Source organism: Rana temporaria, chromosome 13 (assembly GCF_905171775.1).
Source record: "Rana temporaria chromosome 13, aRanTem1.1, whole genome shotgun sequence".
Lineage (NCBI taxonomy): Eukaryota > Metazoa > Chordata > Amphibia > Anura > Ranidae > Rana > Rana temporaria.
Genome location: NC_053501.1, coordinates 16,567 through 44,191, shown reverse-complemented (window position 1 = coordinate 44,191; position 27,625 = coordinate 16,567). Strand labels below are relative to the sequence as shown.

General features: G+C 47.2%; 1 protein-coding gene across 4 annotated transcripts in view; it reads right to left on the bottom strand.

Annotated features, from left to right (window-relative positions):
* Positions 1–355: 355 nt before the first annotated feature.
* Positions 356–27,625, bottom strand: part of LOC120920310 (serine protease inhibitor A6-like) — a 35,646-nt gene continuing 8,376 nt past the window's right edge. For 3 of the 4 annotated variants that reach the window (XM_040332314.1, XM_040332317.1, XM_040332316.1), the window contains exons 2-5: positions 23,039–23,710; positions 15,725–15,995; positions 7,377–7,524; positions 356–621 (exon numbers count right to left, since the gene is read on the bottom strand). In XM_040332314.1, coding sequence (XP_040188248.1) covers positions 430–621; positions 7,377–7,524; positions 15,725–15,995; positions 23,039–23,684 — 1,257 coding nt within the window. In that variant the 5' untranslated portion in view covers positions 23,685–23,710 and the 3' untranslated portion in view covers positions 356–429. The remainder of the gene's footprint in view (positions 622–7,376; positions 7,525–15,724; positions 15,996–23,038; positions 23,711–27,625) is intronic. The other variant, XM_040332315.1, reaches the window with a different exon arrangement.

Here is a 27,625-nt window from a genome sequence, read left to right as displayed (position 1 = left end):
AAGACCGCTGCGCGCATACGGTGATACATAAAGTATTGCAACAACCGCCATTTTATTCTCTAGGGTGTTAGAAAAATATATATTTAATGTTTGGGGGTTCTAAGTAATTTTCTAGCAAAAAAAATGATTTTAACTTGTAAACAAGTTTGAAAAATAGGTTTGATCTTAAAGTGGTTAAACATTTGCCTCATGTGAGGAGTTTTTAAAGTGATATTTATAAAATCCATTTTTAGAATATATTTGTGTTTTCTTTGGTTGCCTTCTAAGAGATCCTTTGATATTATATACTATTTGCAGGGTTGATAACCAGCACTGATGAACTAATACTACATTAAAGACTATATGACAATCGGTCTGGAGAATACACAGCTTTTATTTATTGAGCCCCCTGGAATGTTCCATTGGTGGAAGGCGCGGCGTTCTTCTGGGTTATTTCCGGGAAGGATTCATGACAGTCGCCATGAAGAGAATGCTGTTGGTTTTGTGCTCACAGATGATGGAAATGAATGGACGGTTAATTTGTATCTTTTCCAATAGCGAGAATCGAACCATTTCTATGGCCGTGGCTCCGGCAGCCACCGTCCCTTTTTCATCCACATCCAGGACAGCCTTGTGTACGGCCTACAATATAAAAATAGACATAATAACATCAGAAAATAATCAGCAAATACAGGTTACATTTTATAAGATGTAATGGACTCATTGTGCTGCATCACTTCAGTATCTCTAGCCTAAAACTAGTGTTAGCCCCCCCCCTTGAGCCCCCCTCCTGGATTCTGTGAATGTTAGGACATGCCGCCGCGCTATGGGTCCCAGCAGAGCCCTGCGGCACAATATTGGATTGGAATAAATGCTTATAGAGCGCCGAATGCGAGTTGTGAAACTCGTATCTAAGTGCTTACCAACAAGCTGGGGGTATCCAATTCCCAGGAGCTAAACAGAAATATAAAAAGAGGGGGGGGGGGCAAGACACAAGGGGCCAGATTCAGATAGGAGATACGACGGCGTATCTCTAAGTCCGGCCGGTCGTATCTCTAAGTCCGGCCGGACGTATCTCTAAGTCCGGCCGGTCGTATCTCTAAGTCCGGCCGGTCGTATCTCTAAGTCCGGCCGGTCGTATCTCTAAGTCCGGCCGGTCGTATCTCTAAGTCCGGCTGATGTATCTCTAAGTCCGGCCGGTCGTATCTCTAAGTCCGGCCGGTCGTATCTCTAAGTCCGGCCGGTCGTATCTCTAAGTCCGGCCGGTCGTATCTCTAAGTCCGGCCGGTCGTATCTCTAAGTCCGGCCGGTCGTATCTCTAAGTCCGGCCGCTCGTATCTCTAAGTCCGGCCGCTCGTATCTCTAAGTCCGGCCGGTCGTATCTCTAAGTCCGGCCGGTCGTATCTCTAAGTCCGGCCGGTCGTATCTCTAAGTCCGGCCGGTCGTATCTCTAAGTCCGGCCGATCGTATCTCTGAGTCCGGCCGGTCGTATCTATGCGGCTGATTCATAGAATCAGTTACTCATAGATAGCCCTAAGATCCGACAGGTTAAGTGACTTACACCGTCGGATCTTAGGCTGCAATTCCAGGCCGGCCGCTAGGTGGTGCTTCCGTATCTTTTACGCGTTGAATATGCAAATGAGCATTTACGCCGATTCAGAAACGAACGACCGCCTGGCGCTTTTTTATTACGTCATTTGCGTTCAGCTTTTTCCGGCGGAAAGTTACCCCTGCTATAGGAGGGGTATGTGCGGCGTATCCTATGTTAAGTATGGCCGTCGTTCCCGCGCCGAGTTTTGAAATTTTTACGTCGTTTGCGTAAGTCGTTCGCGAATACAGCCGGACGTAATTTACGTTAACGTCGAAACCAATGACGTCCTTGCGACGTCATTTGGAGCAATGCATGCTGGGAAATTTTGCAGACGGCGCATGCGCAGTTCGTTCGGCGCGGGGACGCGCCTGATTTAAATTTTACATGCCCCCTAGCCGCGGAATTTGAATTCCGCCGGGGGATTTACGCCGCCGCAACTTTACAGGCAAGTGCTTTCTGAATAAAGCACTTGCCTCAAAAACTTGCGGCGGCGTAACGTAAATCAGATAAGTTACGCGGATCTAAAGATCCGCTGACCTATCTGAATCTGGCCCACGGAGCCTATCCCTACTCCCTGACCATGGACCGCAGCCTGGGATTAAGGCAGCGTCCTACTAAGAGCTTGGATGGCCAAGTGTCTATCCGTAGGCTTGTGAAAAAAGCAGTGTTTTCAATCCTTTACGGAAGGCCATCAAGGAGGAGAATGCTCAGAGCAGGTGAGGGAGCTGGTTCCAAAGAGAATTCCCCAGTGTTTGGAGCCGGCGGCCACCCTTTGAAGCTGAGCACGGGTTTCCCACACGTCTGAGCATGCACGGGTTTCCCACACGTCTGAGCATGCACGGGTTTCCCACACGTCTGAGCATGCACGGGTTTCCCGCACGTCTGAGCATGCACAGGTTTCCCACACGTCTGAGCATGCACAGGTTTCCCACACGTTTGAGCATGCACGGGTTTCCCACACGTCTGAGCATGCACAGGTTTCCCACACGTTTGAGCATGCACGGGTTTCCCTTACATCTGAGCATGCACGGGTTTCCCTTACATCTGAGCATGCACGGGTTTCCCACACGCCTGAGTATGCACGGGTTTCCCACACGTCTGAGCATGCACGGGTTTCCCACACGCCTGAGCATGCACGGGTTTCCCACACGTCTGAGCATGCACGGGTTTCCCTTACATCTGAGCATGCAGGGGTTTCCCACACGTCTGAGCATGCACAGGTTTCCCACACGTTTGAGCATGCACGGGTTTCCCTTACATCTGAGCATGCACGGGTTTCTCTTACATCTGAGCATGCACGGGTTTCCCACACGTCTGAGCATGCACGGGTTTCCCACACGTCTGAGCATGCACGGGTTTCCCACACGCCTGAGCATACACGGGTTTCCCACATGTTTGAGCATGCACGGGTTTCCCACACGTCTGAGCATGCACGGGTTTCCCTTACATCTGAGCATGCACAGGTTTCCCACACGCCTGAGTATGCACAGGTTTCGTCTACGCATGTGCAAAGCCAGGCTGTTATGGAAATTCCACAACTGCCATGTTTGTTCATGTGCAGAAAATTGCCCACGTGAGAGTAGATTTGCCCAAAGGGCTCTGCCAAGACCCTGCGGCACATCTGTGCATGTTCCAAAAATATCAAAACATGGCAGCGCTGGAGTGGGCGGAGCAAAATTAAGGGGGAATCAAGAGGAAGGCATGAACCTAACATTTGGTTTACCCCGCCAAACGTCTCTCAGTGTCACTGACTAGAGCGCGAGGGCAACTTTTCAAAGATAAAAAGTAGTGAAAAATGATACCGTTTCTGTAAATTGTGATATATCAGGAATTTGTTTTGATGCTAACTTGTAATATTTACTAAAAGGTCCACTGTCTGACCGAATGCTGATATTGCTTGCTGCAAGCCAATTAGAAAAGCCTGTCCTATCCCAGCGTGCTGTAGAGAGGATCCTTGCTCTCTGTAAGGAAACAGTGGTCTCTCTGCAGCGGTCCAGCACACCCCTCCCTGGTTTAGACCTATAGCTCCACAATCAGCAAAGTTCATGCTGTCTGCTGATAACCAGCGATGAGCCAACAGTTATAGGAGAAGTACAGTCAAAGCTTGCTTGGCTGTACTTCTCCTGCAGATCACATGAGTGCAATTCATTCTGCACACCTGCAACCCCCGCTTTCAGCAGATAGCGGGCTGAAGTCCGTTGTCTGCTGATGCCACAGAGCCGGTCCACGTTCGGGCAAGATCGTGGCAATGGAGTCGAAGTTCATGAGTGCGGAGTGCTCTTCTCCCCGAGCCCCCCCTTTTTGAAGCCAATTAGAGCCTCAGGGGCAGATCCACAAAGATCTGCACCGGCGCAGCGTATCAAAGATACGCTATCCCGCCGTAACTTACTTTGCTTTGTTTCAAATCCACAACGAATTTGCGCCGTAAGTTACAGCGGCGTAGCGTATCTCTCGCGGCGTAAGGGTGCGGAATTCAAATGCGGCGGGTAGGGGGCGTGTTTCATTTAAATGAAGCACGTCCCCGCGCCGAATGAACTGCGCATGCGCCATCCCTAAAATTTCCCGACGTGCATTGCGCTAAATGACGTCGCAAGGACGTCATTGGTTTTGATGTGAACGTAAATGGCGTCCAGCCCCATTCATGGACGACTTACGCAAACAATGTACAATTTTCAAATTTAGACGCGGGAACGACAGCCATACTTAACATTGAGTACGCCACCAGATAGCAGCTTTAACTATACGCCGGAAAAAGCCGAACGGAAACAACGTAAAAGAAAAGAAACGGCCGCTTGTATGATCGTGGATCGTCAGAAATAGCTAATTTGCATACCCGACGCAGATTACGACGTGAACGCCACCCAGCGGACGCCAAAGTATTGCATCTTAGATCCGAAGACGTACGCCTGTCGGATCTAACCCAGATGCCGTCGTATCTTTGTTTTGAGGATTCAAAACAAAGATACGACGCGGGAAATTTGAAAGTACGCCGGCGTACTTCCTTTGTGGATCTGCCCCTCAGTCTCTAATCATGTGCTTAAAAAAAATAACTCCGTTCTCCCCCCTCCCCCCCGCATGGAGATTAGGGGGGAGGCGCTGCTGCGCCCCTTATGGACCAGCCATAAAATTCTAAAATCTTTGCACTGGCACATGTTCCCCAGGGCAATGCCAATTCTTCATCATGCCATTATTTTGACAACCCTGAAGAGTTAATGATGTTTCTATGCTGTTTTTATTCTGTATATTTCCATCTCTATTATCTGAGTTTGACTTGGAATGTGTTTACTTGCTAGAAATGTTTAGTCTAATAGATGAGTGTTGCTGGTTTATTGTGAGGACATTCTAGCGTGTACCTTTTTACCGAAAATATTATGAGACTGCACGTCCTATGGAGATAAACTCCTTTTACTCTGTAACCAAACCCTAATGTATGGAAATCCATCCTTCTTTTATTTTCAATAAAACCAAAGGGTTATCCCCCCTTATTATTTGAACATATTTTTGACCTTATCTAGTGTCATTCGGTGTTCCCCGGGATCCGGAGTTGGAGATAGCCAGTTGTCCGGTTCAAATCCCCATCAGACCCTTTGCCTATTAGCCCAGAAAATAGACAGTTCTGATTTCACAAATTCAGCACCAATTGATTTCAATGAGGTTTGAGTACAGCACCCAAACGTCTTTGAGGTTTGGCGAACCATGCTTGAACCAAATCCAGGGCAGATAGTGTTCCAAATCCAGAGCAGATAGGGTTCGTAATCCAGGGCAGATAGGGATCCTAATCCAGGGCAGATAGGGTTCCAAATCCAGGGCAGATAGGGTTCCTAATCCAGGGCAGATAGGGTTCCAAATCCAGGGCAGATAGGGTTCCTAATCCAGGGCAGATAGGGTTCGTAATCCAGGGCAGATAGGGTTCCTAATCCAGGGCAGATAGGGTTCCAAATTCAGGGCAGATAGGGTTCCTAATCCAGGGCAGATAGGGTTCCTAATCCTGGGCAGATAGGGTTCCAAATCCAGGGCAGATAGGGTTCCTAATACAGGGAAGGTAGGGTTCCTAATCCAGGGCAGATAGGGTTCCTAATCCAGGGCAGATAGGGTTCCTAATCCAGGGCAGATAGGGTTCCAAATCCAGGGCAGATAGGGTTCCTAATCCAGGGCAGATAGGGTTCCAAATCCAGGGCAGATAGGGTTCCTAATCCAGGGCAGATAGGGTTCCTAATCCAGGGCAGATAGGGTTCCTAATCCAGGGCAGATATGGTTCCAAATCCAGGGCTCATTTCTACCAATAACACCATGCTGCCCCTACAATCTGTGGATCAGTCTTCTAATGGAAAGCTTTCCATAGTTTGAGAGTTCTAACTTAAAGCGGGGGTTCACCCTTAGAGGGCACTTTTCCCCCTTAGATTCCTGCTCGTTTTTACTAGGGGAATCGGCTATTTATTTTAAAATATGTGCAGTACTTACCCGTTTACGAGATGCATCCTCTCCGTCGCTTCCGGGTATGGGCTTCGGGAATGGGCGTTCCTTCTTGATTGACAGGCTTCCGAGAGGCTTCCGACGGTCGCATCCATCGCGTCACTAGTAGCCGAAAGAAGCCGAACGTCGGTGCGCAGGCGCAGTATAGAGCCGCACCGACGTTCGGCTTCTTTCGGCTACGAGTGACGCGATGGATGTGACCGTCGGAAGCCTCTCGGAAGGCTGTCAATCAAGAAGGAACGCCCGCTCCCGAAGACCCATACCCGGAAGCGACGGAAGAAGATGCAGCTCGAAAACGGGTAAGTACGGATCATATTTTAATACAAATAGCCGATTCCCCTAGACCGAACGAGCAGGAAGCTAAGGGGAGAAATTTTTTTTTTTTACAAATGGGTGAACTCCCGCTTTAAGATGTATTTTACAACTAGAAGTATGCAATTTTGGTCGCTCCCAGTTGTGAGATGATGATCACACAAATCTAGTAGATTTAGCTTCCAATACAAATTACCGTGGGTAAAAATAAATTATGAATTAATTTATTTCTATTTTTCATAACAAAAATCATGAGCAGGCTGTTTATTTATTTATTGTGTCAAACAAAGCCGTATTTGCCGTCGTATAAGACGACTGGGCATAAAAGACGACCCCCTAATTTAAAATGTTAAATGGTGGTATTGTGCTATACTCACCGTATAAGACGGCCCTCTTCCTGGATGTGCTGTCTCACGATATGCATGCAGTGTACCGCGCTGGGCCAGTCACAGCGAGCTATGCATTCTGTTGTTGAGTGCAGGGCCTGCTCGGATTGGCAGAGGCTGTGACATCATCAGCAGGCGCTTCTGACTGTCACAGCCAATCTGAGCAGGCTACTGTAGATAGCCTGCAGGCTCTATATTCATTGGTGGAGTGCGTCACCTGCCGGGATTGGCTCGGTGGTGTATGCTGTATGTATACAGTGTTACCGCACTTAGCGAGCATCCAGAGGGCTGAACATCCAGCGGGCGGCTGGCGTATAAGACAGCCCCCGCTTTATACCCGGCGTATAAGATGACCCCCGCTTTATGCCTGTTTTTCTTTAGCGTAAAAGGTCGCCTTATACGCCGGAAAAAACAGTATATATATCTATAGATATATATAGATATCCTTAAAATGTAAATATTCAGGTCTGCTAATTAATCATAGAGTTATTGACAAGCTAACTATCCTACACTTTGTCTGCTGCAATTTCGACCTTTGGTTAATCCCCTTCCTAACCCTCTTATGTTTTCATTCTAAATTCTACAATTCTTGGGCTTCCAGATTTCTTGATGAAGAAAGAAAGAAAAACTCTTACCTTTCCAACTTTTAGTTTAATATCACGAGTGATTCCGGGGAACTTGGCATCTTTGGAGAAGGCAGTTCTGATGCCAAGGGCACGCAAAACCTCCTTTAGGTCTATAGTTGAACTGATGGAAAATTTTGGCACAGAGAGGTCAATGAACCTACAAAGGAAAACAATAGTCATTATGAAGCCCATAGGGGCCAATACTGATGGAGACATCAACCAACATGATAAAGAGGGGCAACTTCAACCACAAAGTCAAATATACAATCGAGTCCCTTATATAGATTACTGAAACCGGAAAAAGATTTATGAAGCCATACATGAAAGGTTCCCAACATTAGATAGCAGTCTGAAGATATGGGCAACTTCAAGTGAAATGCTCCTTTGTTTAAAGCTAGTAACAAACCTTTAGATTTAGATTCTCAACCAGGATTCCATGAAACCTTAGGGTTCCTCCAAAGGTTTCTAGAGGTTTGTAATGGCTACCCACTGGTAGTGAGGGGTATCGGCCGTTGGAGACGTCCTTTTTGCTGACAAGTTATGATATGCAGGTACCGCCGGTATATCCTATCGAACGCTCTTCCAAGAAACGAGACGGGCTACGTTTGCAGAGTCAAGCAGACTGACTTTATTTGGCATATTTCACCTGCTTATATCTGCTTACAACTGTTACAAGAACAATGACATCTCCTTGAATTAATCACTTGGCCAGTTTCTAGCCGCTTCGGCACCGCACCCCACTTAACATTTCTTGGCCAGGCACATTCCTTTCTCAATAGAATTCAATTAACCTTTAAAACAATTATCACTCACACATAATCCCCATCAGCATACACCTCACAGGGGGGCTGTTTACCTACACAAGAGAGAGTTCATTAGCTATGCGAAGGGAACATTAGCATTCAGCAATGAAAAGAGACTTGTCCAATTAACCCTTTGAGCTCAGAATACAATGCGGTACATCCACTTGTGACAGGCCATGCAGTTCCTTGTAGTCCCCCTGCACGAAGATTATAACTGTCCCGACAGCATGCATATGTCCGTTACAAGGTTCCTTGAGCAATTTCTGCCTCTCAAATGAGTTCCCACTGACACCAATGATCTTTGTAGCTGTCTGTTAGGAGGTAATTCTTCCCACTGACCATCACACGAATGTATCAAGAGTTGTAGAGATAGTCATTTTTAGCAGGGGTTCCCCAACACCTGAACGTGTATTTCAAGTGTTCCTTTGTTGAAAAGGTTGAGGAAGGCTGCTTTAGATTTAACAATATTCATGACGCAAGAGGGATTTCAATTGAATAGATGGGTCTTTACATAAAACTACAGCTTTCCACTTGTATTACGATCTAATTTTACAATCTCCTTTAGGTTAAAATTAGAATTTCTAACACTCATTCTGTTCCCACACCCCCTTCTTCCAGCCTAAAAAAAAATGTAGAAATACTGATCAGTATCTCAAATCTTCTACTTTCTTCTCTGCAGGAGGGTCATCATTGCCTGGGTGGAGTGGACACCTCCATTGACTGTCCAGCAGAGAGATGACTGGTCCATTGCAATTCTAGAGCCGCAAATTGTCAAACCCAGAAGCAGAACCACTGAGGAAGAGTTAGAGGAGTAAAAAATAGTGTAGCACTACCCCGTAGGATCTGCTGGTTACGTTTTGGGTTTGCACGTTACCTTTGTAGCTTCGTTGTCAGGGTGCGAAAGTCCATAAGAAATGCAATGTCCAGACAGATATAAAACCTCCAACAGTTAGGTTTTATTTCTTTTTACTGCAAGGTAACTTGAAACAGAGAAAGTAGGAGGGAGGAGAAGAGCAGGGGAAGGTTCAGGCACACGGTACAGAATAAATCAGTCTCCACTCTCAGCTATTGAGTGGGTATTTCTCACCCGGATAGTCCCCTCTCACATGGCCTAGCAGCTGGGATGATGCACAAACTAATGTCCAGACGGTCTCTGCCACAGACCTTTGAATGTATTTGGATGCCTCCAGAAAACTTCTGCCGCAGGATTTAAAAGTCCCGAACCTCCAGCCAAGCAGTAAAAGAGCCTTCAAGCTGGAACCGGCAGACTGCAGGGCTTTCAATGTAGCGGATCCCTCCTTGATTGGGTCACCAGGCCTCACCCGAGAGACTAGCACTTTGTCGGTCTCCTTCAGGGTAGGTCCTCCCCCAGTTTCCTTCATCAAGATAGCTTCTTCCCTTGTGGACAGCCATCCTGGGATCCCACCTTTGGGATTGTAGGCCCCAGCCAGTGTAGCTATGCCTACTCAATAGCAGAATCACTCCGGGCCAACGTGGCCCCGAAGTCAGGAACACACGCACGCCTCGCACCAGGAGGGCCATGAGGTGAGGAAAAACAAACCTCGATCAATGGCGTCTGTCCCTTAAGTACCCTCTTCCAGCATGCACAGCGGGGTCACCACTCCCACTGCACCGCTGCTGTTCCAACATAAGGCCAGGGTGGCAACACCACCTGCAGGCAACAAGGGAAACTACCAAATAGTACCACAGCCAGGACAGAGGCAAATTTGGGTTAATCAGACAAGAGTTTGAAAATGTATCTTTTTAATCTCTTCCCACTGGCCATACACATACTGTATATGTGGCCTCTTGGCATGTTGTCTTGAGGCCACATATATGCGTCCTAAATGTGAAAATTTCTGTGCTGAGAGCGCGCACACAGGTGGGTAACCAATGGAAAAGCTCCCAATGCTTACTTGCGATTAGGAGCTTTCCAATCATTTGACCTCTGTGACAGCCATTCACAGCGGTCACATGATCAGACAGCCTGCCAAGGGTCAGGAGGTGGCAGCAGGAAGGGTTTAAAAACTTTGCATGCACGTTCCCAAAATATGTGCCTACAAGTGGATGAAGAAAGTAAGTCAGTGTCGTTTACGGTTCGGGAGATCCGGCCGTGCAAAGTTTTGGTGTTTTTGGGCCTCATGCCGCGTACACACGACCGTTTTTCATGATGTGAAAAATTTAAAAAAAATTTAATGTCATTAAAAATGATGGTGTGTGGGCTCCAGAGCATTTTTCATGACGTGAAAAATGGGCATTAAAAATTTAGAACATGCTCTATTTTTCGTGTCGTTTTTCACGTCGGAAAAAATGGTCGTGTGTGGGCTTTAACGACGTGAAAAAAAACGCGCATGCTCAGAAGCAAGTTATGAGACGGAAGCGCTCGTTTTGGTAAAACTAGCGTTTGTAATGGAGATCGCACATTCATCACGCTGTAACAGACTGAAAAGCACGAAGACTGAAAAACGCGTATCGTCTCTCACCAAACTTTTACCAATACGAAATCAGCAAAAGCAGCCCCAAGGGCGGCGCCATCTGAATGGAACTTCCCCTTTATAGTGCCGTCGTACGTGTTGTACGTCACCGCGCTTTGCTCAAGCATTTTTTTTTCACGATCGTGTGTAGGCAAGGCAGGCTTAACAAGAATCGGGTTGAAAAAAACGTTTTTTCTAGGACATTAAAAATGGTGGTGTGTACGCGGCATCAGGCCTAAAGTGGCGAAAATAGTTTTTTGGTTAATAACTTCCCGACTGAATGTGCTACTGTGAAGGATGTCAGTGTAAATCTCCCTGCTTGGTTAAATTGTGGGTTAGATGGATTCATGTGTCACAAGCTATTGACATGTTAATGACCCTTCCTCAGCCAGCTCCCTAGTTCAAATGGTAATTGATTTATTGTGTGTGGGAAGGAGACCGGCCTTACTGTTTACAATGATTAGATAAGTGGCTCATGTTAATTATTCTGATTGCTTCATTGTGGTCAGGCTGTTACACCTAGTAATTAACTCCGCTGATGTCTTTATCTAAAGAAACGTGTCTGCATGGTCGGCTCCGACTTGTCTCCTATAATCTGTATGGGAAACCCCACTGTGTGAGGGGGGCGTTCCTAACAGGCTGTAACCACATATAAGCTGAGTTTTTGTGTCAATAAAGTGTCTTGTTCTAGCAGTAAGCTTGTCTCATGTGTGGCTTTCTGGGCGATTCCAGGGATATCCCTCCTCGTGGAATATTGGGGTGATTGTCGTTATGGGAAGAAGGGAACGTTGACGGGGATATCATACCGATACCGTCACAATTGGTTGGTAGCAGCGGGATCTTCCCTTCTATTCCCCTTCACACCCGGATTCCAAGCAGACACTGGAAGAACTACTGGAAGTTCGTGGAAGGATCGCTAGCAACAAAACCAAGCGGGTCATCATAGCAGAATTAATGGAGCTAGACCAGGAGAACGTGATTGCAGCAACGCCAGCAGTACAAGAGATGGAGACACCAGTGATTCAGGAGGAGTCACCAACCAACAAGCTAATGAGAGAGAAGCTAGCGTGGTTCGGCCCGAACCCAACGCCAGATGTGGTTCTGAAAGTGATGGACCTGTTAGCGGAGGAGGCTAAACAAATAAGGGACGCAGAGCTACAGTTAAAACTGGCAGCAGTCCAACAAGCAGCCGCACCTTCTACGAACAGTGAGTACAGCACAGCAGACGCAAGGAAGATTCCGTTTAGCGCTTTTAAAGCTTTTGATGAAAAGGACTGTGAGATTGATAACTTCCTGACGGATTTTGAGCGACAATGTAACCTGCACCGAATAGCTAGAGGAGAGTGGGTTGCAATATTGTCAGGCAAACTGTCAGGCAAAGCTTCTGATGCTTTCCGGACCGTGCCAGATCAGGATATCCATAGCTACGCCAGGGTTAAAGAAGCGCTCCTGGCTCGTTATGCAGTAACCCCAGAGTCCCACCGACAGAAGTTCAGGGACTCACGCAAAACCACGAAAGACTCTTACGCAGAATGGGCATGCCAGCTGTCCCTGTCGGCCTCTAACTGGGCTAACAGCAGCCAGGCCACCACCGCAGAGGACATTTTGCAACTAATGCTCCTGGAGCAATTTTACAATCACATCCAGACGGATGTCAAAGATTGGGTGAGAGATCGCAGGCCCATGACTCTACCAGAGGCCGCGAAGTTGGCGGATGAATATGCGGATACTCGCAAGACAAACCAGGTCACACCACGGGTACAACCTCCACGACCAACGGCGCCCTCACACCCACCAGCCGCTAGATACCAACCGCCTAACAGACCGATGACATCTAGCCCTCGCTACCCACGCCAGGAGGACAACGAACAACGCTGCTTCCGGTGCAAACAGTTGGGTCACTTCAAGCAGAATTGCCCCATGAATGACAACACCAGGTCAAATTGGTCTCAACCTGGGTACCGCCCACCAGCAGCAGCCCATTGTGTAGACTCGGCTTGGGATCCCCAGGAGCTGGGTCAGGAAGAACCATTGGGCACCCCTTACGAAGCCCTCATGGTACAATCTGTTATTACGGACAACAGGGAACACCATTGTCAGCTGGTCATGGGCGACCGCCATGAGCCGGAGGGGCCTTGGAGGGAGCTGGGCAGAAAGAGGCACCGCCAGCTACCCTCCAAGAAGAAGAGGTCCTGGAAGTCATATAACCAGCGGACCTGGGAGGAGAAGAAGCGACTGGAGGAGATGGAATCGCAGCGGGCGCCCCAGATGTGGGCCGAGATGTTCGCCAAGGGCCCACCGGTGGTCCCTTACACCACCACCCAGTTCCTGATGATGAAGGACCACGTGGAGAGCCTGCAGGACATGAGCAAGCAGGATCTGATCCGTGAGTACATAGAGCTGGAGGAGTGCATAAGCCGCATGAAGGAGGAGAACAACCACCTGAGGTCACAGCGGGCTGACCCCCCCAGGCTCCATGAACTGGAGATGGAGCTGGAGAAGCTCAAAGAGGAGAACCGGCGGCTGCGGATGGAGCAGGGGGTGGCTGACCTTATGGGGCTCTGAGTCCCCTCTCTCCCCCCCCCCCCCCGGACTCTGAGCACCAGTGCTACAGCATTTCAACAAATATAACTTTTTCTTTTTATGAATCTCCTGTGATTGTCACTTCAGAGCCATAACCTGCCCCCTCCCATAGCGGGACACCTAGACGGCGGCGCACAGACCCATTCGCTGTCTTCACACTGACTTCTGGTGACTTTGCAGATCGCACAAAGACTTGGGGACTGACCGGCGTGTGATCTGACGACCCGGTGGCATACCTGAGTCGGAAGCAGTTACCAATGGAGGTCAGTCACGCCAAACGGAGTTAACCTCGGACTAAAAGCTCTGAACCCGTCAACCCTACTGGACCCGGGAAGGTCCAACCGGGTTTGCCGGAGCAGGGAGAAAAAGGGGGGCCATTGTGAAGGATGTCAGTGTAAATCTCCCTGCTTGGTTAAATTGTGGGTTAGATGGATTCATGTGTCACAAGCTATTGACATGTTAATGACCCTTCCTCAGCCAGCTCCCTAGTTCAAATGGTAATTGATTTATTGTGTGTGGGAAGGAGACCGGCCTTACTGTTTACAATGATTAGATAAGTGGCTCATGTTAATTATTCTGATTGCTTCATTGTGGTCAGGCTGTTACACCTAGTAATTAACTCCGCTGATGTCTTTATCTAAAGAAACGTGTTTGCATGGTCGGCTCCGACTTGTCTCCTATAATCTGTATGGGAAACCCCACTGTGTGAGGGGGGCGTTCCAAACAGGCTGTAACCACATATAAGCTGAGTTTTTGTGTCAATAAAGTGTCTTGTTCTAGCAGTAAGCTTGTCTCATGTGTGGCTTTCTGGGCGATTCCAGGGATATCCCTCCTCGTGGAATATTGGGGTGATTGTCGTTATGGGAAGAAGGGAACATTGACGGGGATATCATACCGATACCGTCACAGCTACCGACTCCGAACTTGGGGCACATTCTCCTGAAAAGCACAGGTACCCCTGGGGTATTGGGGACCTTTCACTGGGGAGTTACCGGTTACACCAAGGTGCCCATCTTTTTTTAAGATTAATTTTCTAACATACCGTGACCAGAGCAATACCATGTTACCATAGTAACACTGTACCCCTCTTGGGAAGTGATAAGTATTTTTATTTTTAGATATTTTTTTAAACATTATGATTGCTTATACCAGTGAATTTCATTGGTATAAGGACCAATGTTTTACTGAATGAAACTGGTTCACTCAGTGTCTTTTGTTGTGATTAGCTGTGAATGGCCAAAGCTAATCACATGACAGAGTTGGGATGTGATTGACCCTGTCTGTACCATGTGATCACTGTGACCAATCACAGCTAGCAACACAATTGTATACAAAGGATGGCATGAAAGGAAGCCATCCATAGTTCACAATTGACATGTGATCTTCTGTAATTGGTCACAGCGATTACATGGTACTGACAGCAGGTCATTAAAGTGATCAGTCATTGGCTTTGTCCGGTGGAAACAGCCGGTGACAGATCACGCCTCTGACATCCACCCAGAACAACGGTGCTCCTGCCCAGCCCTCTTTGTACTAAAGGCCGGGCGTGGGCACTGTTGTTCTGGGAGGACCAACGCTGTATCCTCACCTAGGCCAACAAGGCCCAGGCCTAGGGCAGCACTTTGTAGGGGGGGCAGCATGAAAAGAGTCCCCATCGGCTTGCGCTACACTGTCAGGCAAATTAGTCCAGCGCCCCCATAAAGCGTCTGCACTGCTTCCGGTATGTGGGTGGCCGGCATTCCCCAACTGTGGGGGGGCATGTCGCTTCTAATTTTGGCTGTCCTATCATCCTGGACCACAAACCTTCCTCACTGTGCTCTATGTTTCTGCTGCACCATTGGCAGGATTATATCTTATTAGTCCTCTCCATAAAATTATCAGAAATTTGTGCTTAAAGTAGAACCATTTTGGATGGAGTAAGGGGGGGTTAGAGCCCCTGTCAGTTTATTTTTACCATCCCTGTCCCATTGCAGAGATTTCCCTTCACTTCCTGCCGCATAGCCAAACAGGAAGTGAGAGGAAATCTATGCAAATTAAGGGAAGCCATTGCCCCCCCCCCCCCCAAGCCCTCAGAACTAGTGTCCCCACTCGAAAATTTTAGGGTGGGTCTTTAATAGCATGGGGTGTGGCCTGGACAGGAAGGGGTGGGTCATATTTAAATTAGGGGGTGCACAAGTTTAGGCAGGCCTAGGGGGCAGCACAAAACCTAAATACACTAGTGGGGAGGATGTCATATGAGGCGTTTCACCATCAAATCTTATACTCTACCTACCTTTAAGCTACATTGCATAGGATCAGTGGCAAAAAACACTTCAGACCCTTCAGCTTGTCCTTTCCTCACCTCCTTCTTTGCTTTATCCTGCCTCCTGCTGGCTCTTTGAGTTACTAGTCAATATTACAGGATTTGTAAGTCTGATTTTAACTTCCAGCTGACATATGGCAAGCCAGAATAAAGATATGTTTTATATGATTATGATTTTATATGTTCTTCTCTTACCCTTCTATGAGTGATGTCCTCCATCGTTGTATGGTCTTGGCCGACATTCCTCGCTCTACCTCGTGGATCTTGCCCGGCTCGGCCACGGCGATAATCATGGATGCGTTGTCCTTGTATGGAAGCTCCACCACTGTACAAGGAAGATCCGTGTCATGGAAAGTGTTGTAGCGACCCGTGCGATGCATCATTGGAACATCCACCTCTGTGTTCTCATCAACAAAGAACTTCCCAACTCTTGTACTATCTGGATGAAAAGTTTTCTGCCATTCGCCTAAAATATATATCAATAAAAAATACAGTAAAATTCTAATTCTAATTTTTGGGCAAGTAAACTCCAAATCTGCTACAATATAAAACTACATCTAATACAAAGTATAAGTGATATGTGGAGTGTGCACCAAAAAAGACCTTGAGCACATCCTCATAGACACACCCTCCTAAACCTTGTGGACTGCCTTCCCATAGACACACCCCTAAACCTTGTGGACGGCCTTCCCATAGACACGCCCCTAAACCTTGTGGATGGCCTTCCCATAGACACACCCCTAAACCTTGTGAACGGCCTTCCCATAGACACGCCCCTAAACCTTGTGGACGGCCTTCCCATAGACACACCCCTAAACCTTGTGGACTGCCTTCCCATAGACACGCCCCTAAACCTTGTGGACCACCTTCCCATAGACACACCCCTAAACCTTGTGGACGGCCTTCCCATAGACACACCCCTAAACCTTGTGGACTGCCTTCCCATAGACACACCCCTAAACCTTGTGGACCACCTTCCAATAGACACGCCCCTAAACCTTGTGGACGGCCTTCCCATAGACACACCCCTAAACCTTGTGGACGGCCTTTCCATAGACACACCCCTTAACCTTGTGGACGGCCTTCCCATAGACACGCCCCTAAACCTTGTGGATGGCCTTCCCATAGACATGCCCCTAAACCTTGTGGACTGCCTTCCCATAGACACACCCCTAAACCTTGTGGACCACCTTCCAATAGACACGCCCCTAAACCTTGTGGACGGCCTTCCCATAGACACACCCCTAAACCTTGTGGACGGCCTTCCCATAGACACGCCCCTAAACCTTGTGGACTGCCTTCCCATAGACACACCCCTAAACCTTGTGGACGGCCTTCCCATAGACACACCCCTAAACCTTGTGGACTGCCTTCCCATAGACATGCCCCTAAACCTTGTGGACGGCCTTCCCATAGACACGCCCCTAAACCTTGTGGACGGCCTTTCCATAGACACGCCCCTAAACCTTGTGGGCGGCCTTCCCATAGACACACCCCTAAACCTTGTGGACGGCCTTCCCATAGACACACCCCTAAACCTTGTGGACAGCCTTCCCATAGACACGCCCCTAAACCTTGTGGACGGCCTTCCCATAGACACGCCCCTAAACCTTGTGGATGGCCTTCCCATAGACACACCCCTAAACCTTGTGAACGGCCTTCCCATAGACACGCCCGTAAACCTTGTGGACGGCCTTCCCATAGACACCCTCCTAAACCTTGTGGACGGCCTTCCCATAGACACGCCCCTAAACCTTGTGGACGGCCTTCCCATAGACACGCCCCTAAACCTTGTGGACGGCCTTCCCATAGACACCCTCCTAAACCTTGTGGACGGCCTTCCCATAGACACGCCCCTAAACCTTGTGGACGGCCTTCCCATAGACACACCCCTAAACCTTGTGGACGGCCTTCCCATAGACACGCCCCTAAACCTTGTGGACGGCCTTCCCATAGACACACCCCTAAACCTTGTGGACTGCCTTCCCATAGACACACCCCTAAACCTTGTGGACGGCCTTCCCAGAAGGGTTGAAGGTGTTATAGCTGCAAAGGGCGGAGCCAACCCAATATTGAAATCTACAGATGAAGACTGGGAGGCCATTAAAGCGGGGGTTCACCCAAAAATACATTTTTAACATTACATTCAGCCGAGTCCTAATGGCAATCAGCTGTGTTTTTTTTTCTTTTTCCCGTACATACCATATTTCACCGCGGCTTCCGGGTATGGACTGCGGGACTGGGCGTTCCTAATTGATTGACAGGCTTCCGACCGTCGCATACTGCGCGTCACGAGTTGCCGAAAGAAGCCGAACGTCGGTGCGGCTCTATACGGCGCCTGCGCACCGACGTTCGGCTACTTTCGGCTACTCGTGACGCGCTGTATGCAACGGTCGGAAGCCTGTCAATCAATTAGGAACGCCCAGTCCCGCAGAAGGCATCCCTGGAAGCGGCGGTGAAAATAAGGTATGTACGGAAAAAAAAACAAAAAAAAAAACAGCCGATTGCCATTAGGACACCTCGGCTGAATGTAAGGTTAAAAAATTATTTTTTGGGTGAACCCCCGCTTTAAAGTTTTATGTGTATGTAAAGGCCGGCGTCCCAATACTTTTGGTAATATAGTTTAGGGGCCAGATTCACAGTGGACTTACGACGGCGTATCTCCACGTACGCCCTCGTAAGTCCGAATGTGAGCCGTCGTATCTATGCGCCTGATTCTTAGAATCACTTACGCATAGATTTGGCCAAGATACGAGCGGTGTAAATCTCTTACGCCGTTGTATCTTGGGGTGCATATTTACGCTGGCCGCAAGGGGCGCTTCCGTAGATTTACGCGTTGAATATGTAAATTAGGTAGATACGCCGATTCACGAACGTGCTTGCGCCCGCTACACAGTTTTCGTTAGGCTTACGTCCGGCGTAAAGTTACCCCTGCTATATGAGGTGCAGCAAATGCAAAGTATGGACGTCGGCAAGCGTATCTTTTTACGTTGTTTACGTAAGTCGTACGTGAATGGGGCTGTGTGTAGGTTACGACGTGATACTGAGCATCGTACGGCGCTTCATTTGCATGGGGTCATGGCTCATTTTAATAAAACACGCCCACCTCTTCCACATTTGAATTAGGCGGGCTTACGCCGGCCGATTTACGCTACGCCGCCGCAACTTACGGACCAAGTCTGTGTTTAGACGAAACGTTGGGAGGCGGCGCTTTGACGTCACTGCGTTACACATGTGAGGACCCCGGATATCCTGGGCACACGCTTCATACACAGACCGGCCGGCTGTGTTTTTATATGCCTATTGTTTTTGGACTAATGTAAGTGCAATATTTTGCTTTTTAAATAAATGATCTATGCAGTATTACGCTATGAGTCCCTTGTGATCTCTCTTCACATACGCTGGAGTATTATTTTGGGTTGCCCATTGTGAGATGGATGAGTGAGTCCCCAGTGGAGAGTGGATATGGTTGCTGCTGGTTTTTATTTGTTCTGTGGTAAGTGTTACCCGTTGGTGGAGGTCTCCTGTCTGTCAGTCATCACGACGCTGTGGATTTATTCAACACCTTGGGACTTTCTCTATCACTAGATTTGGGACTGCGTTTTTACACCTATTCAGTGTATTTGATTGGGTTCATATTCCCTCTTTTTCACAAATTATTTTTTGGACCACTTTTTGAGGCTTGATTTGCTATGATTATTTTGGTTCACATTTTTCAGATTTGCACATAATCACTCACCTGGTATTATTAATTTGCGATTTTCAATCACTTAGCGCGACTCCTTTTTTGTTTTACTTTGTGAATACTGCACTTGCCTGTCTAATGCCGCATACACACCATCACTTTATGTGATGAAAAAAAACGACATTTTCTGTGAAGTAAAAAACTACGTTTTTGAAACTTCAATTTTCAAAGAGGAAGTTGCCTACACACCATCGTTTTCTCACAATGTTCTAGCAAAGCGAGGTTACGTTCCACCACGTTTTTCCATGGAAGCTCGCTTCATAAGTAGCTTCTGGGCATGCGCGGATGAAAAAACATTGTTTTAAATGACGCTTTTGCTACACACGGTCAATTTCTGTGAAGTAAAAGTTGACGTTTTGAAAAACGACACATAAAATTGAAGCATGCTTCAATTTTTTTTGGTAGTTTTTTAGAAGACATAAAACAACGTTTTCCCCCACACACGGTCAATTAAAGTGACGTTTTTAAAAACGTCATTTTTTTCCATCACATAAAACGACCATGTGTACGCGGCATAAGTTGCGGAGGCGTAGCGTAAATAGGATACGCTACGCCCAACTAAAGATACGCTCTCCTACGTGAATCTGGCCCTAGATCTTTATTTATGCAATATCAGACAACAGCTAAAAAGACTCCACTAGCTAATATGTAGCCGCAAGGTTTTGATCTTCAAACATCGTTTTTTTAGACCAACATCATTTGACAGATCCAATGGCTAGACAATGCAATCCAAATTAAAGCGGAGGTTCCCCCAAATAACATTTATATCAGACCAACTTCTTTATACTTCTAACATGTACAGTCCGCATTTTGTACATACCGTACAATCTATATTTGCAATCCGGCTTCCGGGTACTTCTCCCCGCGGGAGTAGGCGTTTCTATGCTGAGGAGGAATGTCCTCTGGGAGGTTGCCCAGATGATTGACGTCCTTTCAGAAAAAGTTCCCCCCGGCGGATAAGGCCCCACCCCCCGTATTGCGTAGGCGCGTCACGAGTCACGGCGTTTCCGAAAAAAGACGAACATGAAGAAGCTCTATACGGCGCCTGCGCAGGCAGCTCTACACGGCTCCTAGTCGGTGCGCAGGCGCCGTATAGAGCCAACTCGCAGCTCTGCATGTTCGGCTTCTTTCAGAAACACCGTGACTCGTGACGCGCCTACGCAATACGGGGGGCGACCTCCCAGAGGACATTCCTCCTCAGCATAGAAACGCCTACTCCCGCGGGGAGAAGTACCCGGAAGCCGGATTGGAAATATAGATTATACGGTATGTACAGCGTAAAAAGAAAAATGCGGAAAAAAAAGTCCGAAATAAATTATAACGAAATTAAAATTATCAAAAGATTTAAAAATAAATTTGAAAATTACCGTATTTGCCGATGTATAAGACGACCCCCGAATTTTCCAGCTAAAATGATGGCTTTGGGATCTACTCACTGTATAAGACGACCCCTCACTGTGCCATTATACATGCCTCCCTGTGCCATCATTACATGCCTCACTGTGCCATCATTACATGCCTCACTGTGCCATTATTACATGCCTCACTGTGCCATTATTACATGCCTCACTGTGCCATCATTACATGCCTCACTGCCATTATTACATGCCTCACTGTGCCATTATTACATGCCTCACTGTGCCATCATTACATGCCTCACTGTGCCATTTTTTCATGCCTCACTGTGCCATTATTACATGCCTCACTGTCCATTATTACATGCCTCACTGTGCCATCATTACATGCCTCACTGTGCCATCATTACATGCCTCACTGTGCCATTATTACATGCCTCACTGTGCCATTATTACATGCCTCACTGTGCCATTATACATGCCTCACTGTGCCATTATACATGCTTCACTGTGCCATTATACATGCCTCACTGTGCCATTATTACATGCCTCACTGTGCCATTATACATGCCTCACTGTGCCATTATACATGCTTCACTGTGCCATTATACATGCCTCACTGTGCCATCATTACATGCCTCACTGTGCCATCATTACATACCTCACTGTGCCATTGCCGACCTCTGTTCAGTGTTCTGCCTATCACCGATGTCCTCTCGTCCGAGGCCTAGGATGAGAAGGCATCTGTGATAGGCGTAACACTGAACAGAGGCTCTGCTGGGAAAATTGGTGTTCCGCCTATCACGGAACAGCCTGAGGAGGAGGCGTGGCTTTTGAATAATGGATGGCCGCCGTCTGACACACAGGTACCCGGCGTCTAATACGCCAGAAAATACGGTAGCCAGTCAGGCCTGGAAGGTTATTGACCGTTCCATTTTTGCAATACGGAACTGCGTCGCTTTAACTGACAATTGCGCGGTCGTGCGACACTGTACACAAATAATTTTTTTGCCCACAAATAGAGCTTTCTTTTGGTCGTATTTGATCACATGTGTGGTTTTTATTTTTTTATTTTTTGCTATAAAACATATCCAATAAAACAATTTAAGCCAATATGTAATCTGCTACATATTGTTGGTAAAAAAAAAGTCCCAATAAGTGCAAAAGTTATCACATCTACAAACTATGGGATATTTTTATTTCTTTTTTTACTAGTAATGGCGGTGATCAGCGACTTATAGCATGACTGCGATATTGCGGCGGACAAATCGAACACCCAACTGACACTTTTGACACTTTTTTGGAAACGGTGACACCAATACAGTGATCAGTGCTAAACAATATGCACTGCTCCAAAAAAAAGGTTGTTTTTAAACTTTTTTAACTTTTTTAACACTTTTTATGACAATAACTTGCATATCAGCCTTTAAAATGAGCACTTTTGTTTTTTCATGCAATTGTCCCATAGACTTTAACAGGATTCCGTGGCTTTCGAATTTGCCGTGAACACCGCATAACGGGGGTTATTTACGAAAGGCAAATCCACTTTGCACTACAAGTGTACTTGCAAGTGCAGTCTCTGTAAATCTGAAGGGAAGATCTGATATGAGGGGAAGCTCTGCTGATTTTATCATCCAATCATGTACAAGCTAACATTTTGTTTTTTATTTTCCTTGCATGTCCCCCTCAGATCTACAGCGACTGCACTTGCAGTGCAAAGTGGATTTGCCTTTCGTAAATAACCCCCATTGTGTTCCCAACGTATGCTCGGGCCGAACCGCTCGCCCATCCCTACTGACCATCAATGAGTTGGCTTTAGCAGAGGTTTCCTCAACATGTGAAAATGATTTCAGTGTTCCTCTAGTGAAGAAAAAGATTAGGAAAGGCTTTGGTAACGTTAGCAATGCTAAGGACTTGTGGGCTGCGTTTGGTGGTCATTGTTTGATCTCATAGAATAATACTACAGCAAAGTCCAAGCAAGAGGTTCATTATCTTTTCTAATTGCCACCTAAAAATGAAAGATGGAAGAATTCATTGATAATGCCCTCACTTTCAGTGTTTGACATATCAGACAGCTACAGAAATATTACAATATTCTTCAAGTACAGTGGAACCTCCCTTCCAGGAGAAAGCTCGTAATCCAAAGCACTTGCATATCAAAGCGAGTTTCCCCATTGAAGTCAATGGAAATGAAAATAATTGGTTCCGCATTGTGGTGCTGCACGCCGCTTTGGCCTGAATCCTGCTAGTTTTGTGAGACAACACTCGCAAACCCAGTCAGGATTTTTTAAATACAGTGCTGGTATTTCGAAGCGCTTGTTAAGCGCGTTACTCGCAATCCAAGGTTCCACAATAAAAACAACACAAACAACTGATACTGAACACTTTCATTTGCTCCGTTCTTCTTACCCTTAAACAGAACGTAGTTGATCAGGACCATCTTAGTGTCGTTATGAAGGTCTTTGACAAGTTCATCAATTTTGCCCTTAGTTTTATTTTTCACGTATCGATTTATTTTCTTTTCAACTTTTTTTAGGTCGCTAAAATCCTCTTGTATAATTTCAGCATGGTAGTAGCGCTTTGTATCATCTTTAAAGCTCTCCAGCACGGTCAGTTTATCTTTTAGAAAGATGGCGTTTCCGATGTGGACCTGAAGGCTGCTCTTCGGCTCATTTAACATCTGGAGAAGATTGGAATACGCCCGGTGGACCTCCATTTCCCTGCAACGTGCGTTGTTCAGGCTCAAACCTTTCCACATTTCCTGGTGGGTCTTTGACGTGGCCCCCAACAACATCATGGAAAAAGCAGAAGAAATGCTGAAAGGTGACAAAACAACATTTTTGGGTGGAGAATTCTTTTCCTGAGATGACCTGGAGGTCAGATGTTTGAAGAAATTGATGACAAATTTCGTGTTTGCCTTTACTGTTTCCCTTAAGGCTTGCTCTTTCTTCGGATCTTTTCCACCCTTGGTTTCCTTTTGGGACTTTGCAGATTTTGGTTTAGCTGAAGAAGTTATGACCGGGATGAGCAAAAGCAAAATTAGGAGGAACTTCATGTCTTCTCAGTATAGACGATCACCTACTGATAATGACAATGAGATTGTTACTGTAAGTCTTTGTTTTCAACACCCGATTCTCCTCTGAGACTTCTACCAACATGAAGACATTGAAGGATAACCCAACCCAGGAACCAAAATATCATCTTACCTGTCCATAGATGTCATGGCCGCATTCATTTGTTTTTACACAAAATACCTGTTGACTTTGCCGAAAATGGAGCGTCTTTGTAACTTCATATTAGCTGAACTCAAAGCATAAAACCATTGGGTCTTTCTCCTGAAATTCCATTCAAGCTGCCTTGCATACACACGGTCACACCAAATTCCGACCGTCCAAAACGCGGTGACGTACAACACTACGACGAGCCGAGAAAAATGAAGTTCAATGCTTCCGAGCATGCGTCAAATTGATTCTGAGCATGCTTGTTTTTTTTCACGGACAGAATTTCCGAATTTTTTTTTTTCCATCAGAGTTCTCTTTCTAAGTGGAAAAACTCAGATGGGGCACACACACGGTCGGGATGTCCGATGAAATAATTCCGTCTCACTTTTTCCATCGGAAATTCCGATCGTGTGTACAAGGCTCCGGAACCAGATTCGAACCAGGCTAAATGCACCAGGTTAACCACTTCAGCCCCGGACCATTTGGCTGGCCAAAGCCCAGAGCACTTTTTGCGATTCAGCACTGCGTCGTTTTAACTGACAATTGCGCGGTCGTGCGACGTGGCTCCCAAACAAAATTGACGTCATTTTTTCACACAAATAGAGTTTTTTTGGGTGGAATTTGATCACCTCTGCAGTTTTAATTTTTTGCGCTATAAACAAAAAAGCAATATGTTATCCACAAAAAATATATAAAAAAAAAATTTTTAGACCGATATGTGTGATACATTTGCCTATATGTCTCAGTGTACTGCTCCCTGCTAGCCATATGGGTTAGAGGTAGAAAGGAATTTCATGTGTGATTCATTGCTCTGACCGGTTATTGACGTGCTAATGTCCCCTCACTATTCTAAAGGTTAATTGATCTATTGTGTTGTGTAAAGAAGATCTGTGTTTACCCTTAAAAGATGTGTATTGTATCATCAGGCTAAATGATTAGAGAAGTAGTATGTTAATTATTCTGATTGCTTCAGTGTAGTAATTAACTCCAGTGATGTCTTTATCTAAAGAAACGTGTCTGCAGGGTCGGCTCCGACTTGTCTCCTATAATCTGTATGGGAAACCCCACTGTGTGAGGGGGGCGTTCCTAACAGGCTGTAACCACATATAAGCTGAGTTTTTGTGTCAATAAAGTGTCTTGTTCTAGCAGTAAGCCTGGACTAATGTGTGGCTTTCTGGGCGATTCCAGGGATATCCCTCCTCGTGGAATATTGGGGTGATTTTCGTTATGGGAAGAAGGGAACGTTGACGGGGATATCATACCGATACCGTCACAATTGGTTGGTAGCAGCGGGATCTTCCCTTCTATTCCCCTTCACACCCGGATTCCAAGCAGACACTGGAAGAACTACTGGAAGTTCGTGGAAGGATTGCTAGCAACAAAACCAAGCGGGTCATCATAGCAGAATCAATGGAGCTAGACCAGGAGGACGGGATTGCAGCAACGCCAGCAGTACAAGAGATGGAGACACCAGTGATTCAGGAGGAGGAATCGCCAGCCAACAAGCTAATGAGAGAGAAGCTAGCTTGGTTCGGCCCGAACCCAACGCCGGATGTGGTGCTGAAAGTGATGGACATGTTAGTAAACGCAGAGCTACAGAAGGCTAAAGAAATAAGAGACGCAGAGCTACAGAAGGATAAACAAATAAGAGACGCAGAGCTACAGGAGGATAAACAAATAAGGGACGCAGAACTACAGAAGGCTAAAGAAATAAGGGACGCAGAACTACAGAAGGCTAAAGAAATAAGGGACGCAGAGCTACAGAAGGATAAACAAATAAGGGACGCAGAGCTACAGTTAAAACTGGCAGCAGTCCAACAAGCAGCCGCACCTTCTACGAACAGTGAGTACAGCACAGCAGACGCAAGGAAGATTCCGTTTAGCGCTTTTAAAGCTTTTGATGAAAAGGACTGTGAGATTGATAACTTCCTGGCGGATTTTGAGCGACAATGTAACCTGCACCGAATAGCTAGAAGAGAGTGGGTTGCAATATTGTCAGGCAAACTGTCAGGCAAAGCTTCTGATGCTTTCCGGACCGTGCCAGATCAGGATATCCATAGCTACGCCAGGGTTAAAGAAGCGCTCCTGGCTCGTTATGCAGTAACCCCAGAGTCCCACCGACAGAAGTTCAGGGACTCACGCAAAACCACGAAAGACTCTTACGCGGAATGGGAATGCCAGTTGTCCCTGTCGGCCTCTAACTGGGTTAACAGCAGCCAGGCCACCACCGCAGAGGACATTTTGCAACTAATGCTCCTGGAGCAATTTTACAATCACATCCAGACGGACGTCAAGGATTGGGTGAGAGATCGCAGGCCCATGACTCTACCAGAGGCCGCGAAGTTGGCGGATGAATATGCGGATACTCGCAAGACAAACCAGGTCACACCACGGGTACAACCCCCACAACCAACGGCGCCCTCACACCCACCAGCCGCTAGATACCAACCGCCTAACAGACCGATGACATATAGCCCTCGCTACCCACGCCAGGAGGACAACGAACAACGCTGCTTCCGGTGCAAACAGTTGGGTCACTTCAAGCAGAATTGCCCCATGAATGACAACACCAGGTCAAATTGGTCTCAACCTGGGTACCGCCCACCAGCAGCAGCCCATTGTGTAGACTCAGCTTGGGATCCCCAGGAGCTGGGTCAGGAAGAACCATTGGGCACCCCTTACGAAGCCCTCATGGTACAATCTGTTATTACGGACAACAGGGAACACCATTGTCAGCTGGTCATGGGCGACAGCCATGAGCCGGAGGGGCCTTGGAGGGAGCTGGGCAGAAAGAGGCACCGCCAGCTACCCTCCAAGAAGAAGAGGTCCTGGAAGTCATTTAACCAGCGGACCTGGGAGGAGAAGAAGCGACTGGAGGAGATGGAATCGCAGCGGGCGTCCCAGATGCGGGCCGAGATGTTCGCCAAGGGCCCACCGGTGGCCCCTTACACCACCACCCAGTTCCTGATGATGAAGGACCACGTGGAGAGCCTGCAGGACATGAGCAAGCAGGAGCTGATCCGTGAGTACATAGAGCTGGAGGAGTGCATAAGCCGCATGGAGGAGGAGAACAACCACCTGAGGTCACAGCAGGCTGACCCCCCCAGGCTCCATGAACTGGAGATGGAGCTGGAGAAGCTCCAAGAGGAGAACCGGCGGCTGCGGAGGGAGCAGGGGGTGGCTGACCTTATGGGGCTCTGAGTCCCCTCCCCCCCCCCCCGGACTCTGAGCACCAGTGCTACAGCATTTCAACAAATATAACTTTTTCTTTTTATGAATCTCCTGTGATTGTCACTTCAGAGCCATAACCTGCCCCCTCCCATAGCGGGACACCTAGACGGCGGCGCACAGACCCATTCGCTGTCTTCACACTGACTTCTGGTGACTTTGCAGATCGCACAAAGACTTGGGGACTGACCGGCGTGTGATCTGACGACCCGGTGACATACCTGAGTCTGAAGCAGTTGTCAAGGGAGGTCAGTCATGCCAAACGGAGTTAACCTCGGACTAAAAGCTCTGAACCCGTCAACCCTACTGGACCAGGGAAGGTCCAACCGGATTTGCCGGAGCAGGGAGCAAAAGGGGGGCCATTGTGATACATTTGCCTATATGTCTCAGTGTACTGCTCCCTGCTAGCCATATGGGTTAGAGGTAGAAAGGAATTTCATGTGTGATTCATTGCTCTGACCGGTTATTGACGTGCTAATGTCCCCTCACTATTCTAAAGGTTAATTGATCTATTGTGTTGTGTAAAGAAGATCTGTGTTTACCCTTA